We start from the raw sequence: 18,606 nt of genomic DNA, 5'->3' as shown, positions 1-18,606 counted from the left end.
AATTTCCCCAAAATGCCCTGGAAGACAATGTACCCAGCAAAACAAAAATCGTGCTCGTTCATCCCCATCATGCCCTACCCAGATTTCTGCACAAGCTCAACGGTAGGCAATGAAAATTCAATTTCAACGGTGGATAAGATTGGACAAAGAGAGAACAAAGAAGTTGCTCAAAGAAAGGAATGCAATGCTGGGTTTGCAGATGAAGGAGATTGAAAAGAGATGTCAAATCCAGAAGATGATTAGATGGTTGAGATTGATGCTGATCGGGTGTTCAGATTGAATTAGCTCTATTATCAAACCATTGTAAGCTCCAATTTCTTTTACATTTCTGTTTCATTTCTTAGTTTCATCTTTTGCTTATGCCTCTTGGATTTGAAACAGAGATTTTCTCCGATTCAGTCTCTCAGAGAAAAGGAGTAGCAAAAGAAGGCCACTGGTACACCACCAGTTAAGGTAATTCATACATCCCCAAATCTCATTGTTTATCTTCTAAGATTTGAAATGAGATTGAAACTGAAATCATACATCCCCAAATCTCATAGTTTATCTTTTAAGATTTAAAATGAGATTGAAACTGAAATATGAGTTCTTTGTTTCTTGTCTTTCAATTTTTCAGATAGAGAATTTTGAGGAGAAAAGTGGCATCAGTAGGTGAAAGCACACCACAAGCTAAGCTCCGTATCAATCGATTCCAAAATTGTTACAACAAGGGATATTGTGATTACCAAATCTGTTTAATTTCTCTCAAGAGTGTAGCACTTGATGATATTTGAGAAAGAGAATAGAATAATACCTCATTATGTTTATGTTCAGGTTCGTGAAATTTGCAATTGAATGTTTAAACAATAGTTGGGAAAATGAGTTTGTTTAATTAGACATAAATTAAAGATAATAAAAAATATATATATTTTACTGGGTATACTTAGAACTTTTTTTTTTTTAATACATTTAGAAAAACCCTTACGTGTAGTTTCAATTCTCTAAATTATAATTTGTATATCAGCCGTTCCGTATAAACACTCCTGATTACAGGACATACTTAGCCTAATAAAATTGAATGAAAAAAAATCATTATTCGGCTAGCACAGCTAACACAAGTTACTAAATCCAATCGAAAGTGCCAAAATTTTAGTCACAAGTATATTGGAGACAGGTGATGTCCTTCCCTCTCATTGTAACACGCTCAAAAATACATGGACATTAGTACTGCTCGAACAATTATTGCATCAAGTTGATTCGAATGTAATAAAAGAACAAATTCCTCCTCACCGAAAAAAAAGAAGGGAATGTAACACACCAGTGAAGTTTTTAAAGCTGTAAGCCTGTAACAGAGCAAATGCGCTCACAGCAATGTCACAAGAGAAATCAATAGCCACATCGTCCTCCCTGGTGCTGATAATCCATAAGCAACTTTGAACAATTTTACCCCCAAACCACAAGACGGTTTAATCTGCTTCGTTTCATGTTGAAGATTGTCGATGAGATCGGAACCTTCAAAAGTAAATAAAAGATATGGCCCATATCCATAGAACATTAAAATCGCATCTAATTAAAATCTACCATAAAAATTACTATTTCGGAGACATTTTGGTTCATGTCCTGATGTCCCCCTCTTCTTTTGTTTTCTCGTTTTTAATTAATGAAATCTACCGTGATTGAGACATTTTTACCGAAAACAAATCAACTGTGATACCTTTAAGAAGAGCATAATATGAAGGAGAACTATATAAGCACCTGTAGTTTATTCCAGCACTCCTTTACCCTTCCTATCAGTTAGGGGTCCTTCCAAACTTCCATTTTGAGGGTCCTCAATGACAATATTGTTGCATCCAGTTCTACCCGATGATCCAGCCTCGCCGCCGATTTTCAGGGTATTGCTTACTCTTTATGTTGTCATGTTCAGACAAAGAGGTCATGCAGTGCATTGCATTATGGTCTTCTTAAACTCCTCCACATCATGCTGATATACACGACGGATACCACACTTGCGCACACTAAAGGTATCGCTTGCGATTGAAGCTTCCAGCTTAATGCATTCATTCAACTGGGGTCTAAAAACATGCACGCGGTATGTAGAAGAGCCAAATGAATCCTCCTAGATGCAACCACTGGAACTCATTTTTAGACGTTGAATAGTCATGGATTGATTCCAGACTAGCTACCTCCATCTGTTTCAAAATAACAAGTAAGGTGGTGAGGAACTCCAGGGTCCGAATTGTCAAGGCTGGTAGCTAGCTAGGCGATCCAGGACTTCAAAGTATGCACAGAAAGCCACTCCTATCCAATTAAGAGTATCGTCTCCATATAGATTTGATGGTAACAGCATCATTGTCACTGAGGGGCCATCGTTGTGATGCCCGAACCACTCTGCAATATTATTTGGAGGGACTAAAAGTTGTGTATCGAGCCACGGTCATACTCCTCGTCCTTGTAACCAATTGTAGTATTCCACTAGTTCCGGCTGCCTCTCCATCATGCATGGTCTAGCTTTTTATATCATTATCTGGCAAAGAGGTCATGCATGCAAAGCATTATGGTCTGCTTAAGCTCTTCCTCATCCTGTTGATATACAAGCCGGAATCCACACTTCTCCACGCTGAATGCTCCATGACCACTTACAATGGAAGCCTAGCCTCCAGGCGACCACATTCATTCAGCTGATCCGCAAACCATTTTGGCGGTATATAGGAGAGCCAAATGAATCCTCCTAGATGCAACCACTGGAATTCTTTGTTGGTGGGTACAATAGTCATGGAGAGGTTGTAGACTACCTTTGCTTGTTTCAAAAAAACACGTAAGGTGGTGAGAAATTCCGGGGGCCAAATTGTTGGCAAGGTCGGCAACTGCATTCTCCAGGACTGAAAAGGACACGTACGTAGAAAGCCAATCCTATCCAATTAGTGTCTCCATCTAGATTAGGTGGTAGCGGCATTGATATTTCAGGGCCAAAGCAGTGAGACTCGAACCACAGTGTAATCTCATTTGCAGGGAAACAAGAATTATAGGTCAAGAAACAGTCAAAGTCCTGCAAAAGAGGAGACACATTAGAAATGGAGTCTACAGAAAAGAGAAAGGGAGGGAGACTAATTTCTTTTGTTCTTTACCAGGAGCTGATTCTGATCCAAGAGTATGTCTTTGCGATTTCCATCGGGTGATGTGTTTCTATGATGGTCTCGGAAAACATCACTGAAATATTGGCGAATGAGATCCTCCTTTTCAAAAAAGGAGGTGATGCAGGGTATTATTGTTTGCTTCAATTCGTCCACGTCTTGCTTGTATAAGATACGCAAGCCACATCTATGTACCCCCAAGACTTGGGGAGAATTACTCGTAAATGAAGCCAAGAGTTGGTGTTTTATATTCAATTTACTCTCAATATACTGGCGGGATATGTAACAAAGCCAAATGAACCCTCTACGATACAACCACATGAATTTAATCTCGGGAGCAGTGCCACTCACCTGGGCACGACAGAGAAACAAATTGTCATGAAGTTCACAACATTGGTAGTGGCATGTAAGCTCAGGACAGACATCTGAATCCAAATAACTGTGGACATCATTTGGAGACGCATGAACTGTAAAACTAACGCACACAACAATTCCCATCCAATCCTCATTATTCCAAATTTGGAGGAAGTGGGAACATCAACTTACTTGAGTGTGCATATTTCTCTGTACCGAACCACTCGGGAATTTTTGTTACAGGGAAAGTAGTTGAAAACATAGAATAAGGATCAAAACTCCCCAAGGAATAGTTGTCCTCTCTTCCAAGTCTGAGGGTTATTGATACTCTGGAAACCCTTAACAAAGATTGAAGCAAAAGGTCAAGGTTTCTTTTCCACTCAATTACTGAATCTCTATTCTGATTGAGTGGTGTGTAAGCCACTATGGATAAATGAATTTCTTGATCAATACTAATGAACCCTGAAGGCTGTGGGAAGGTTGAAAGCGACCTGCAATCATCCAAAAATAAAATGAATAAATGGAATAGCCGAGAGAGCACACATTAACTAATCAGACAAACAGAACCTTTCGAGTATATTTTATGTAGGATATAAGAATTTAACCTTTGCAATGGGAAAATACCACATTTCTCCAACAATGGCTTGGAGTAGTTGCGAGATTTAGCAATTTTAACCAAACTTGCCTCCATAATTGTAATTCCAGTACTAGTGCCGCTAGGTTGCATCTTCTCTGTTCTGTTATCCCGTCCGCAGTAGACAGGCGGGCGGACTGCTTATAGTGCAGTCGGTAATGGTTTGGATTAGCCCTTTCAAATCTTGCTCGTATACCAGACGGACCCCACACATATCAGCATCCTTTTTTCTACCTGGAATAAGGACATCAAAGCTAGCAAAAACTTGACCACACTGAATCCATTGTTCTGGGAAACGTGCACGCGGTATATGGATGATACAGATTCTCTGTGATCCAGAAGATTCATCTTCAACAATGCATGTTGCTAACAAACGTACCGAATATTCTCCAGTGACGGTAATCAAGTAACAAGCACAGGAAAATGTTGAACCTGGAGACACAGTGAAGGCAGCATAGACAGATAATCCTAGCCATGTCTTGTCCTTGTACAAATCCGGAGGAGAATGAGGTAGTAGTACTTCGCCCCCTAGGCTTTGATCACTAAACCACGGCAAAATTGCTTTGAGTTTAGGAGATACAGTGAAACCATAATCATAGTAACCTGCATTGCCTCCCTGTAATATAGATAAAAAATTTCAGGAAGTATAAGATCAAGAAAGAGAGACACAGAGAGCTAGAGTGGGACACGTACCTCAAAGAGTTGGTGAAGAACTAACTCTATGTTTCTTCTCAGTTCACCGACAACCTTGGTTGAACTTGAATCATATCCGGGAGGTTCATTTTCAATGAAGAATGGAGTTGGTTCATGAGAAGGAATTAGCTCTGCAACTTGTTTAAGTAGTTCCAGCTGATCAGTACTGTTCTTTTCTTTTTGGAAAATTCCGCTAGGTCCAGAGAAGAAGCACTCTGTGCTGATACTTTTGTCCGGGTTTCGCAACTTATAATCACCAATAACATCATGGTCCGCGGGACTGTACTGCTGGAGTAGACTCTGAATAAAGTTGGGCACATCGTCAGAGTATATTAGTCTCGCCCCACACTCTTTCATATTCACCTCTGGTATTATTTCAGCTCGGATGAAGCCTTTATTCAACCTTTTTGCTCACTCCCGTCTTGGTATGTAGAACCAATATTGGTATGATCCAGGTCTAACAATACGGCAATTATTTAGTTTACGCACCAGGGGACTTTCAAAAGAATCATCATCATTTGTGTAGATATGACAACTGTATTGGTAACTGCTCTTTAATATGCCTTCCCTTGCCTCTTCCCATTCCCGTTGGTTTTCAGTTTCATCCACATTGCCATGCAATTCATAAGAAACAAACAGAGCCAATCCCATCCATGTACTGTTGCAGTCGAAATCTGGAGGTAGCGGAATTCTTATAGCAGAGCCACTACTCCGACGGAACCATTTTGGATTGTCAAATTTTTAGTTTCAGCAATTATAAAATAGTCAAATCCATAATCGCGGTAGATATAATCCTGAAAATAGAACCGAGAGAAACTCATCAAAACGAGAGAGAGAGAGAGAGAGAGAGCAAAAAGATTTTTGAAGTATTGCCGGAAAATATGTTCTTCAGATAAGGGAGGAACTGGAATTCTGTCTTCTCCTTCACCGAAATGTAAATAAGTAAATCCATGGGAAGCTGAAGTCCACCGCATTCCATCTTTTGTTCCAAGGAGAGGACACCCTTGTGCAGATACACTTCGTAGTCCTGATGGAAGTTGTGGCAATGCTTTTAGGTTACTACAGTCTTTCAATCTAAGCTCTTGAAGCTGAGAAAGTTTAGAAATACTATCAGGTAGGCTCTCAAAATAGTGTCCACTTAAATTCAGATAGTTCAACAAGGGTAAGTAGCCAATATCATCAGGGATTGCTCCTTCCCATAGATTGCAATTCCTTAGATCTAATCTCTCCAAAGAGCATAGTCCTGAGAATGAAGTCGGAATTTGCAAGCCAATGGAATTGGAATTGCAATTAGAGTGTGCTGAATCTGATGGCCACAAGCAACAACTGATCAAAAAGGAGCACCATGAATTCGGTGGAGCATGCAGATGATCACCTTGACATCCAGCAAAAGATAGTAGTTTAAGGTTTTTCAGAAGTAGAATGGAAGAAGGTATTTGTCTTATACCACTTCTGCTTGCATCAAGCTCATTTAAACATTCTAAGCTCCCCAAGTCTTCAGGAAACTCTTGAAGATTTGAGCAGCCTGGAAGGTTGAGAATTTGAAGTGATAACAAAGTACAAACGGCATCTGGCAGACTGGAAACATTTTTACAGTCTTTTAGATTGAGAATCGTAAGGCCAATCAAATGCTTAATTGATGTTGGTAGCTCTTTCATAGCTGTCTCGTCTAAATGAAGTTCTGATAATTGTTTCATGTTTTCCCCAATCTCTGGAAGCCTCTCAAGTTTACAACATCCCGAAAGAATGAAAACTTCAAGATATTTCAAGCTGATACTGTGGGGAAGAGTAGTAAGGCATTTACAACGTTCCAGATTCAAAGAAATGAGCTGTTGCAGAACTTCAATTGATGGGTGAACCTCATACAATCTTGTACAACCTTTAAGGATTAAACTCTCAAGATTTGGGACTGCATTGAAGTCTGGGGTCTTGGTCAAGTATATGCAATCAGTAAGGTCCATTATCACCAAGTTTTCCAAAGGCTGTACAGAAATGAAAAGTAACATGTGAAATGAATGAAGGACTAATAAGCATTCTCTATACATGATAATATTAATTAAAGAAGAATGGGCAGAATAATAGTTACCTTCTTAGTTTCCTTCCATAATGTCTCTATTCTGCTTTGAGACAGGTTCAAAGTAACAAGTTTATCTGGGTTAAAACTTGAAGGCAGAGATTTTAAAGTATATCCTTGCCATTCAAACAAGCTCAAATCATCTGAATAAATGAACTCAAGGCATGTTCTTAATTTCCAACAACCTTAGCGTGTACATCTCTGAGAAGCGGTCTGCCTTCAAGTGAACGTTCTCTTGTTGAGGCGAGCTTAGAAAAATACCTTTAACGGCTTCTGTTCCCTAAAAGCCAAAGGCCTAATGGACAAGCTAAGGTGCACAAACTATATTATTGTCAACTCATAAGAAATATTCACAGTACAAAAAAATGAAACTACAGTACTAGACATACACACATGAAACAGAAGCAACAATGTCTCATATATGCAAGTGCCATATAAATATATATATATATATATATATATATTTAAAAGCAACTATAGTATTGTGTCTTAGCTCAAAAAGAAACCGCAGTATTACTATCACAGGAAACGAACTATCCTGATTTAATTTAATGTTTTAAAAATTTTAATTTTATCCTTCCTGATGTCATTTTTTGCCAACATTAGATTCGACATCTTGGTCCAAAGATAAATAAACATTTAGATATGAATTGAAAATGAAAATAATGAACAATGCTGCACAGAACCCCTTTTCTGAACAAAAATAAAAAAAACCCGATTATAGAGATCACATCATATGAGAAAATTTAGAAATTAAAAAAAAAAAAAAAAGTGGGAGGGAGAGTTAGATATAGGTCTCAAATTAGGCACTGAAATAAAGCAACAGACTAGATTTTTTTTTTTGCATTCTCTTAAGCAGTATAGATATTATTAGGTTGCAGCAGTTTGACAAATTAAAGTGCCATGGCCTAATCTACAGTGTTTTTTTGATAGATATACAAGTATATTGCATGCCAACTCCTTCTTTGGGCTTCATTTGAATATGTTTTTCTTCTCTTTCTTTTAGGCTGGTTGAGAATATTCATCTTCAGCAATTATGTGCTGAGTATGCCAAGGAAGCCCAGCATCTAAAGAAAATATAGGTGGGCAAACAGCTCTCACTAGGAGTTGAGCCACCTCATATCAGCTTCTAGGAATGGAACACCAGCTACACTGATAAGAAAAAAAACTCAGCAAATACCTCACCTGAGCCTTCAGCACATTAGACTGAGCTATCTTGACACTGTCTTCACATTATCTCCTATATATGAACTAATGTGATGTTGGTCGAGTGACTGGGTCAAATATACTAACTTTAAACTATGTGAGTGCAACATAAACACAGTAATATAGCAATGCAACTATGAATTTGTGAAAATGCTCAAATATTGTTTTATCACATCAATCGCCTTCACGTAAGTGGAGGACACATTTTTATTCCCAAAAACGATAAGGTACATATACTGAAGAAAAATTCAATCCAACTAAATATAAAACACAGATAGTAGTTATGAAGTTGCAAATTATGAAAATGACTGGATCAAATTAATCTAGGTATTGAATGTATGGTTCTACTAAATTTCTTACCTTGTTATTCCCAAGTACAGGAAGAGCCTCTGTACTAAGCCACAATCTGCTGCGTTCTCCTGGCTTTCTGGATTCTCCACGAACAATATCTTTTCCCATTTTTTGTAATAAATCATGCATCCATAATTTTCCACCTGAGATACTTACCAAAGATTTCTCAATGAGAATATTCACACAAATGCCTGGACAGTAGACACAACTTTCAAATATCCTTTTTACTAGTGATGCATTATCTCCTATGAAAAAGCATGCAATGTCCAGAAAGATATCTTTCTCTGCTAAATGTAATGCATCAAAACCTACCTTCAGAATTTCTGAAACTTTGCTCTCACCAGAATAATTGTTATCTTTTAATCTGCCCAATGCACTCGACCATTCTTCTATGCTTCTGTGCAATAGGAATGAACCCAAAACTACAAGAGCCAATGGAACATCATCAGCATAATCTACAAAACTGTAAGACAACTCAGCAAAACCATATATAGGATGGTCTTTCTTGAAAGCTTTCCTGCAGAAGAGCAGAAGAGAAGAAGAGCCTCATTTTCAGTAAGGTTATCAACCTTGTGTATTTTTGCTCCATAATTCATCAACAACCTTTCATCTCTTGTGGTTATAATGATTCTACTACCTCAACCAAACCTATCATATAATTCTTTACCATCCTTTCCGGCTACAGCCTCTATTTGTTTCTAACTCATTCACATCATCAAGAATGATAAGCACCCTTTTGTAACGCAATCTACTCCTTATCAGATTGACATTCTGCATTTTCACTTCGCTCTTCAACAAGTCTTGATAAAGTTGTTTTTGTATATGGAATAGGCCTTTCTCTTTAGACATCTGTCCAACATTAACAATGAAACTGCTGGCTTCAAATTAATCCCAGATTCTTTCAGAAACAACTTTTGCAATGCTCGTTTTACCTATACCTAGCATCCCGCAAACTCCAATAACACAAACTTCATCCAACTCCATACTCAACTCCAATTCAATTTTCTCCACACGATCCAAACCAACAAAGTCCAGGTAGTTCAGTTCACTAAAAATATGTTCAACTATCTCTTGAACAAGTTTCGTCTCATGCGTTCACAAATATTAATTATTTGAGTCAGTGAAACACATGAAAGAAAAAGAAATGCAAGATAAATGGTATTTTCTTGGTATACTGTAGTGGTATATATGTCTAGAGAGTCCACACTGTTTCTTTGGGAACTTTAACAACCTCCGCTCTATCTATCTTTCATTGACCCCATGAGGTGATTAATTTTCTTACTACATGCCTACAATCAAATTTCTCTACAATTCTTCTCATAAGGACTATTAATCAGTGATCCTATAGACAGGTGACAGTTTTTATCAATAATAATATACTATGCCAACATACAAATTCAAAGTAAAACAGGAAATGAAAAATTATGTATAATCCAACTAGTGGTTACAACCATTCACCTACATTCATTTTATTACTTCCACCTGGATTTTAACAATTCAGTCCCTAAATAACAAATGGGGATAAATGTGGCTAATTGTATGCCTCAGAGTTTTTCACTCTGGGAAACTGGGAAACTGGGAAACTAGTCAAGCATATCTCTTAACATATATATATACATATCACCCATAAGCTGACTATTTGAATCATTAATCATTTCAAACAGACACTAGCAAATGAATGACAAAGTTTTAACTCCCATCCTGAGATGTTAGCTACTTGTCCACTTTTCCTTTCTCGTCTTTGAACTTTGGTTCATGCTCAGCAAAGTACTTTCCGGTGTGCTGCTGCTTTCGAACCTCCGATGATGGCTCCACACGGTAGAACAGAGGCAAAACAAGCAACCCAGACTCCATGCAATCAACGATCTTGGCGAGTACGTTCATCCAAGCACCACGTCAGTTCCTAGAGAGAATGACGACTGAAATCCTCCATTGCCTTTTAAGAAATGGACTTTCCCTTCTTGAGTTCCTCGTCGTCGATCTCTGAAAGTGACGATTCCTTTCTCGCATAGAGCTTTATACAATTGGTCTGTGATACCTGTGCGGCTGTCCTCTCCTCTGAAAACTTCCATCGAGGGGATCGATTAGGAACTATAGCAACTAGCTGATTCGGAAGTGCTTGATAGATTTCATGCAACGGTGGTTTATGCTGCATGATTGCTCTATTCATTAGTTTGTAACTATTTTAGCTCAGTGCTCACTTTGAGTACTTTATTTCATTTTGTTCAGAGAGGTTTTGGTTCTTGTCCCCCTCTCTTTTCTTGTGTTTTCTTTTCATTTTTTAATAAAATAAAATAGCGGGATGGGCGGTGGGTTCCCGGTTGCGATGGCCCCCTTTCTTTTAAGATTGTGGGTGGGTGCCAGTCACCCCAAATCGGCTGTGTCAGAGGAACTAATATCGCCTAATCTTCTATTTAATTTATAAAAAAATAAAAAATAAAATAAAAAGAAGAAGATCCAGAGAGGCAGAATGTTTGATTCTAATTCAAAATTTCAAATGATAGATACTAAAACCATCATCCGACCCGCCCAAAAAAAAAAAAACCATCATCCGAAAATGACTCCATGACTCGTTGTAGGCTGTCAACCCAAGTCAAACGCCCATTGGGTCCTTCAACTTCAGTCTATCATGAAAACCTTAAAGCAAGCCAAAGCCCAATTCCAATTGCGGTCTGCAAAATTCATACCATGGCAGCATGTTGACGTCTATCTCTTCCTCTCAAAATGATGAGAAATTGTGGAGCCTTTTGTGCACCAAAACAGAAGTCGGCTATTCAGAATATCAGACAGTGGCGACGATGATTCGATTTTTTTTTTTTTTGGTTTGGAAGACTAAAAAGAGCGCATGCCTGAGTTCCAAACTAATTATGTAGAAAGATGATGCTGCAGTGCACCACGTACTCAACTCCGGAGGTTTTGCTTGCTCTTCGTGAGTGGGATTTGCACAAGCCCACTGCCAATGGAATTGGATGACGAGCTCTGCTTTGTGCTAGCTCCTGATGTTTTTAGCTTTCTCTTTTTGAGAAGAAAGAAATGTATCTGAACGTGCATCAAACCATTAGCTAAATCTATTGGAAAGGCAAATGGGGATTGCATAAACAAAGGCCCAATACTACTATATATGTGGCTTCATGTAGTTGCTTGATGAGTGATGAGCAAAGGTAGTTGAACCTTCACTTTAAACTTTTAAACCTTCACTCCAATACTATATATTTGCCTTCATGTAGTAGTGTTTTTTTTTTTTTTTTTTTGCCAATACATCGCTCAAGTAAAGCCATTTATATGAGGAAGACAATAATTAATATTGAATTAGTAAACTGAGCAGCTTTGTTTCTGTCACGACCTCATCATTGCAGAAACGCGAAAACACGCGCCTCTGGTTTGTCGTGTTCCCCCACACTGGAAACTAGTAGAGCCAAGCCATGCGTTCGTCAAGCTCAAACAATAACTCCTAGCTTGATTCCACATCCACCAGTGCTCCCAAATCACTGACCACAATCCTGGCGTAGCTTTGCATATTGCTAAACCCGATAGCTTCGACGACGACGTCAGCATTTGCTTCTCTGAGCTTGAAATTAGAAATCGAAAATTGATAAATGATTAATAAGAAAGCTTTAGAGATACTTATAACTTCACCGAGTCGTGGCAAATAGTTTTATACGAATTGAGCACCATCTATGTGTTTTATGATATGTGCATGAAAATCTGTAGGAGCTGTACTAGCCTAGTTACAAATTGTTACGTTAATTGTGTAATGATTATAATTTTAAAAGACATGATATCATGCACCTCACCTTATAATTACCGATTCCATCCATTCTAAAGTTTGATTCAGAGAAAAATAATACAATTGAGTTCTCTACTATTAATTTTTTACTCTCAATGTTTTTAAGTTTAGGTATGTATATGAGGCACTGAACTAGATGCAAAGAGTTGAAGTTTTTTTTTTTCTAAATTTTTCCGGAACTTTTTAAGAAATTGATGTGTACAAACTCCTCATCTAAATAGTGTAAAGAGGTATTTTCTTTCCCATCAGCATTTGAAATGAAGTTTCTATGAATCCTATGCTGGTAGCGTACTCATCCACAACTCTTTGAGCAAATGCAGCTGAAAATGAAATGCACATGATCCCCAGCAAAACACACCAATAATGCAGCACCACTCACAAGTGTCATGCTATGAATCAACCACCACCAAAAGTGTACCCAACAACTCTATTTCCATTTTCAACCCCCAAAGGTGAAAAAAAAATGTCAATGCCATGCTATAGCTCCATAGCTCTATAGCTCTTCATCATGTGTTGAAAAAACAAAGCCCTGCAGGCACATGGAGCTGTTTGCCTTGGTTGGTGAGTCTACTGTCTACCCATCTTTTCATTTCCAGGTACGGACATTCTGTTCCCCCCTGTGATTTGATTTTCTGGTACTTGAATTTCAATTAATACCCTTACTGTAACTATAATAACAAATATATAATAGATACCAAAAGGCACCTAGAACAAGATCTGAGATATTGGCCTTAATAATTATTAAGAAATTATTGTTATTTTTGCAGAGGAAGTGAGAGACCCACTGAAACTGGGTTTATTAAAGCCTTTGTTCTTCTTCTGCCGGTGCAGCTGTTGTGATTGCTCTTTATTTCTGTGTGGTTACATGGGTGTATCATGTGCTGGATAAGTTGGTTATGGCAAGTGGCTTTGTTCCAATATGGCCCTGACCTCATTTATGGGGTTCCTCATAATTATATATGTCCAAATCCCAATCTGCTGTCTCCCTTGATTTGAAGATCTATGAGATTTTGACTACCACACCAAACACTTCTGCACTTTCTTATCAATAACTTGATTCCGTCTAGATTTTCTTTTTCTTCCTCTGATCTGTTTAGCTCCTAATTCTATTATATATACTCTGAAAGTATTTCAAGTTGTCAACATGAGAATGACATTTTTTTTATCCGGTTTAATTGATTTTATAATTTTGACTATTCTTGTTGTATCAACATTAGAATAACTTAATTTTATCGATCAACGTTGTATATCTTTTAATTGAAAGTTGAAAGTAAACTAACTTATTTATAAAAAACACAAGTTAACATTTGAGTGGCGAGAATGACCAATAATAAAAAAAAATTGCAAGATTCATGAACTAAAGTAGCAAAATTCAAAACGAGTGTATAATATATTGACCGATCTTCCAAAATCCATTTGTTCCATAGCAAATAATAGACTCTAAGCCTATATTTCATTATTTCCCAAGTGTTCAGCGTGGAATCGGATCAACGGTGGGTGTGCCATGTAGGGGAGTGAGAGAAAAGTTTGGCATGGTATTCCTGTTATATCCCATAGACTGATAATGATTTCATAACTCATGCTCTATTCTATAAACTATATGCACTAGATCTGTCCCACTTATCACATACATTAGACAACAATACCATAACAGCCCACACTTTTATTATATTTCTTATGCCAAAGCTAAGCAGTCAGCTGGATGCCCATAAATGCAATATTTAAAAGGGTTGGATCATGAAAAGAAGTTTCACAAATGGAAGACTTTGAAAAAGTTTCTTAAAATGTTTATGCACGGGGATTAATATTCGGTAATCTCTCTATAATTTTATATTATTTATCCTTTTTGAAAGATTTTGTAAAACACATTGCACTTATGGCATCTTTAGCAAACTATTTAATTTGACTCTTTAGCTATTTTCATTTTAGATAGCGTGTTTAGCTTTTTATCCATTTAGCAGCTACACCAGACTCTCAATTAATTGACTCTTCATTATAAACTTTTAGTTATCTCGCTCATAAATATAGAGAGTGAGATAAGACTCTCTATAATTTAAAACATTTATTTTGAGTTATTTTATATAATTTATAAATACATTTAAACCATTTAATCTTCATTTAAAAAAAAAATATAAATTTAAAACTAGCTAAAATAGAAAGCATTGATGCAGATATATTGCTAAAGTGGCGAGCTAAAATGACTTTTTAGCTATTTTGACTAAAAAATAGCTAGCATTGCTAAAGATGCCCTTAACATACCATTTACATCCACGAGATAGAATTAATCATGTTATGTGTAAAAAGATCTTAAAATTAAGCTTTTATACATATAAAAAAAAATGCGTTTTTGAAGTATGCACAGTTATATTTATGTGCTTAAAATGAATCGACAATTTTATTGTCTCCGTATGAACACTGTGAAAGGAAAACTACATATGACAAGAAGATTTTGTTTTAGTATAGAACTAAGACTATTTCAAAAGCAATAAACCTAAAAAAAGAAATCTTTTGGTTTTCAATTGCTTTCACTCTGCCTACTTGGAAATGGAAAGCAAAATCTACAGGTCATTATGAGTAGCAGATTGGGTGGTGACACTGCATTTGGAAGTAGCCAAGAAAATCATATCCGAGATCTGAATACAAAATGGAGGCAGATTCTTGGTAACAAAATAGAGACACACAAGGGTCTCCCTACAGCTTAAGGATACCACCCTACATTTGGAAACCTCTTTATTTTTCTCCCAAATGACCGAGATTCATTTATTTTCTTTTATGTCAGTCTAATTCGACCAATGACAGAGTGATCAGTCTTGTTGAAGCTAAAGGGCACCAGAATCCTCCCACATTTAAAACGAGAATCCATGAAGGGTGCCCAGAAAGGCCAGCAAAATCCTACTAGATTTCCACTGTATTATTGAGATAAGAGACTGAGAAGGTCTAGCAGCAGGAGAATCCCCCCTTATTGAAAAGCACAGCGTCTACAAAATCCTCACTAGATTTCAATACATGTGTGTCTTGTGTCCCTTTATTTCTAGGGCATCCTATGGAAGAGTGAAGAAGGAAGAAGACCGAGTTCTAGGGAGGGAGTGTGGGGTCCAGTTGATAGTCGCATGCGCTTTTTTTTGTTTTCTTTGATTGATTTTATAATAAAATCATTTTTGTTGTTGTTGTTGGCGTTGTTGTTGTTATGTCCCTCCAAAACTCTTCGTCCAGCTCAAGAGGCACCACCACCCAACCAACACTAAACACAAGAGCCACAACAACTTAGGAGACCCTCTTTCTCATTTTCCATTTCCAAACCTTGAAAGAAGCTACCAGAGACTACTGGGAGAGAACAGAGGCCCGAAACTAGAACACCCTTTTAGCCAGAAAGCTCAAATTTTGATTCTTTCTTTGTTTTGTTCTGGTTCTGAGCCCACAAATATGGATTGTTGGTCTCCTTCTCTTTCTGTTGACGACGAGTTTCAGAAGCTGGCGTTGCGAGTGAACCCTCCAAGGTGATTGAGTCTCCTCTTGTGTTTGGTTTTGGTTTTCTTTTGTTTTTTGTCTCTGGGGTGGGGGGGTTGAAGTGTTCTTGGTTTTTGTCCAGTAAAATTGGGTTTGTGTTTGTTATCTTTGAAAGTTCGATGCTTTTTGAGCTGGAATTGTGTCTTTTAGAGTGTTTTGGTGGCATGGTTTTCTGATTTGGTTTCTTGTGGATGTTGTAGGGTTACAGTTGATAATGGCTCAAGCAGGAAAGCCACTTTGATTAAGGTGATTGAATTTCTTGAATTGTCTCTGCAAGCATTTCAAAAAGGGTCGCCCTCTGAACATTTGGTTCTTTGTCTCTTTCTTTTTTTGGGGAAATTTTTACAGGTAGATAGTGCAAATAAGCGTGGGAGTTTGCTAGAGGTGGTTCAGGTTCTGAATGATTTGAATCTCATTATAAGAAGAGCTTACATTTCTTCAGATGGGGAGTGGTTTATGGATGGTAGGCTTTTGAGTACCAATTGCTGTAATTGAGCTCTCAAATTTTTGTTCTTTTTTTTTTCCGGACTGATTTTCTTGTTTTGAATGGTCTTTTCTGCAGTGTTTCATGTCACTGATCAACAGGGGAATAAGCTCTGTGATGATGGAATAGCTGAGCGCATTCAACAGGTAAATTCTCGAAATTAACCCCCTTTTCGTCTAATTTATGAAATCTGATTTACAATAAAGATCTTTATGAGAATCTCATTGCTATAGCAAAATGAATGAGGGGTTTAGATTGACGTAGTGAACTTATTCATTCATTCTTTTTTGAAACGTTCATTCATTCTTTTCTAGCTGTATTGCGGAAACAATTGCTTTAGTACAGCTGCATTTAGGAGGCTTGCTTCGTTCTGTTTTAGTTGATTATAGAGTCTTCTAAACCTGCTTAGTGATCAATTTGTATATGTTCACATTAGAAAAGGTGGTGCAAAATGTTATAGATCTATCCAAGGGGATAACCCCTTCGCCTCCCAAATAAAAATTTGTGTATATAGAGTGTCTTGTAAAGTACTCTAGGTTTTCAATTGTATCTCGTTGAAGTATATAAATGAAAGCAAAGACATGTGCATAAGCTACTTCACATGTATCTCCTTGAAGCGTCTCACTGGAAGAGTTACCAGTTGTATTCTGAATTCTAAGTGATTTTGATAATCATATTTTATTTTTGCAGTCTCTAGGACCAAGAGCTCGGAGCTTCCGTGCCTTGAGAAGTTCAGTGGGCGTCCAAGCTGCCACAGAACACACTACTATTGAATTGACTGGAAGGGACAGGGCAGGCTTGCTTTCAGAGGTTTTTGCTGTTCTTGCTGAGCTCAGATGTAATGTGGTTGCCGGAGAAGTATGGACCCATAATTCAAGAATGGCATCAGTTGTTTACATCACCGATGGGCAAACTGGGAGGCCTATTGATGATTCTGAGCGTCTTTCTGAAATTAAAGAGTTTCTCCTTAATGTGCTCAAGGCAGACAAAGATATGCGCTCTGCCAACACTGCCGTTTCTGTAGGTTCTACACACAAGGAGAGGAGGCTTCACCAGATGATGTATGCAGATCGTGATTATGATCTACACAGTGCAGATTCTGGATCAGCCAGTGATAGAAGCAAACCCCTTGTAACTGTCGAAAATTGTGCAGATAAAGGATATACTGTTGTGAACTTGAGGTGTCCAGATCGCCCTAAGTTGCTCTTTGATACAGTATGCACCTTAACAGATATGCAATATGTGGTATATCATGCAACTGTGATTGCTGAAGGACCAGAGGCTTATCAGGTTTGTCCTTCTTTCTCTCAACGGAGTGGTTTTTGTCTGGTTTGATTTAGTAATGCCAGTTTCATGTAAAGTACAGCTTTCTGAGTCACAACTAGCATTTCTAATTTTGGCAACATTTTGCATTTGTGTAACAGGAATATTATATAAGACATACTGATGGCTGCCCTATAAGTTCTGAAGGAGAGAGGCAGAGGGTAATCCATTGCTTGGAGGCTGCTATTCGAAGGCGAACTTCTGAGGTACAAACACACTCGAAACCTGGTTACATTCAAATTGATATTCTTTTCCCAACAATCTCATATAGCATTTGAAGTCTAATGCATTATTTCTGATGCAGGGTATAAGACTAGAACTCTGTGGTGATGACAGAGCCGGTCTTCTTTCTGATGTGACTCGCATATTCAGAGAAAACAGCCTTTCAGTCACCCGAGCTGAGGTTATGACCAGGGGTTCCCAAGCTGTGAACGTCTTCTACGTGACTGGTGCATCTGGAAATCCAGTGACGAGTGAGACAATTGAGGCAGTTCGGCAAGAGATTGGCTTGACAATACTGCGCGTAGAAGAAGACATGTACTCAAAATCTCCACCACAGGAGAGTGGGAGATTCTCTTTGGGAAATCTATTCCGGACGAGATCAGAGAAATTCCTTTACAACTTGGGTTTGATAAAGTCGTGTTCTTGAGCGTATCCAATTAGGTAAACTAGGTACTGTTGTCCAATGCCCCTGTATATATTAGGATGCTTTCCGGTTAGCTGTAAATCGTGCTCTCTGAAACTGCCAATGCAAAAGCGTCTGGTCAATCCCCTTGTTGATCTTGGTCTAGGCCTGCAACTTCCATATCCGATTTGCCCTTGTACATACATTTCCTCAGCTTCATATTTCAGTCTCCGAAGGTATCCTATATCCAACGTACTGTACCACGCGACCAGAAGTATCAATCTAGTCCCTGCATTAGGGAAAGAATCTGACTGTAATCCACCAAGATTGACTAGTTGAAACGTGGTTGAAAAAATATGCTGTATGACTAGCTGGCAACTCAGGCTGATTAGACCTAATTGCCGAAGTAGCAGGATTCCATTCCATATATCAACGTTGTTTTCATTCAGGTCATTTTA

General features: G+C 38.0%; 2 protein-coding genes and 1 pseudogene across 2 annotated transcripts; 1 reads left to right on the top strand and 2 right to left on the bottom strand.

The window, feature by feature from the left end:
- Positions 1 to 1,018: 1,018 nt before the first annotated feature.
- On the bottom strand, positions 1,019 to 10,276 carry LOC112199566 (annotated as a pseudogene).
- On the bottom strand, positions 4,340 to 5,472 carry LOC121052627. The gene is made up of 3 exons (XM_040517979.1): positions 4,792 to 5,472; positions 4,531 to 4,714; positions 4,340 to 4,426 (listed from the first exon to the last, which is right to left on the bottom strand). The coding sequence occupies exons 1-3, from the start codon at positions 5,146 to 5,148 to the stop codon at positions 4,353 to 4,355; spliced, it is 615 nt and encodes a 204-aa protein (XP_040373913.1). The 5' UTR covers positions 5,149 to 5,472; the 3' UTR covers positions 4,340 to 4,352.
- A 5,090-nt stretch (positions 10,277 to 15,366) lies between the features above and the next one.
- LOC112199847 (ACT domain-containing protein ACR4) lies at positions 15,367 to 18,606 on the top strand. The gene is made up of 7 exons (XM_024340820.2): positions 15,367 to 15,706; positions 15,917 to 15,962; positions 16,065 to 16,179; positions 16,279 to 16,346; positions 16,891 to 17,490; positions 17,625 to 17,729; positions 17,828 to 18,606. Exons 1-7 carry the CDS (start codon positions 15,633 to 15,635, stop codon positions 18,170 to 18,172), a joined length of 1,353 nt encoding a protein of 450 aa, XP_024196588.1. The 5' UTR covers positions 15,367 to 15,632; the 3' UTR covers positions 18,173 to 18,606.

This window comes from Rosa chinensis, chromosome 4 (assembly GCF_002994745.2).
Source record: "Rosa chinensis cultivar Old Blush chromosome 4, RchiOBHm-V2, whole genome shotgun sequence".
Classification (NCBI taxonomy): domain Eukaryota; kingdom Viridiplantae; phylum Streptophyta; class Magnoliopsida; order Rosales; family Rosaceae; genus Rosa; species Rosa chinensis.
This window is presented reverse-complemented; position numbering and strand designations above follow the sequence as displayed.

Coding starts and splice junctions, on each gene's coding strand:
- LOC121052627 (XM_040517979.1), bottom strand. CDS start 5,148: ATGAAAGAGTGTGGGGCGAGACTAATATACTCTGACGATGTGCCCAAC. Junction 4,715..4,791: donor TTCTTCACCAACTCTTTGAG/GTACGTGTCCCA, acceptor TCTATATTACAG/GGAGGCAATGCAGGTTACTA. Junction 4,427..4,530: donor TGCCTTCACTGTGTCTCCAG/GTTCAACATTTT, acceptor TCTGGATCACAG/AGAATCTGTATCATCCATAT.
- LOC112199847 (XM_024340820.2), top strand. CDS start 15,633: ATGGATTGTTGGTCTCCTTCTCTTTCTGTTGACGACGAGTTTCAGAAG. Junction 15,707..15,916: donor TTGCGAGTGAACCCTCCAAG/GTGATTGAGTCT, acceptor TGGATGTTGTAG/GGTTACAGTTGATAATGGCT. Junction 16,347..16,890: donor TAGCTGAGCGCATTCAACAG/GTAAATTCTCGA, acceptor TTATTTTTGCAG/TCTCTAGGACCAAGAGCTCG.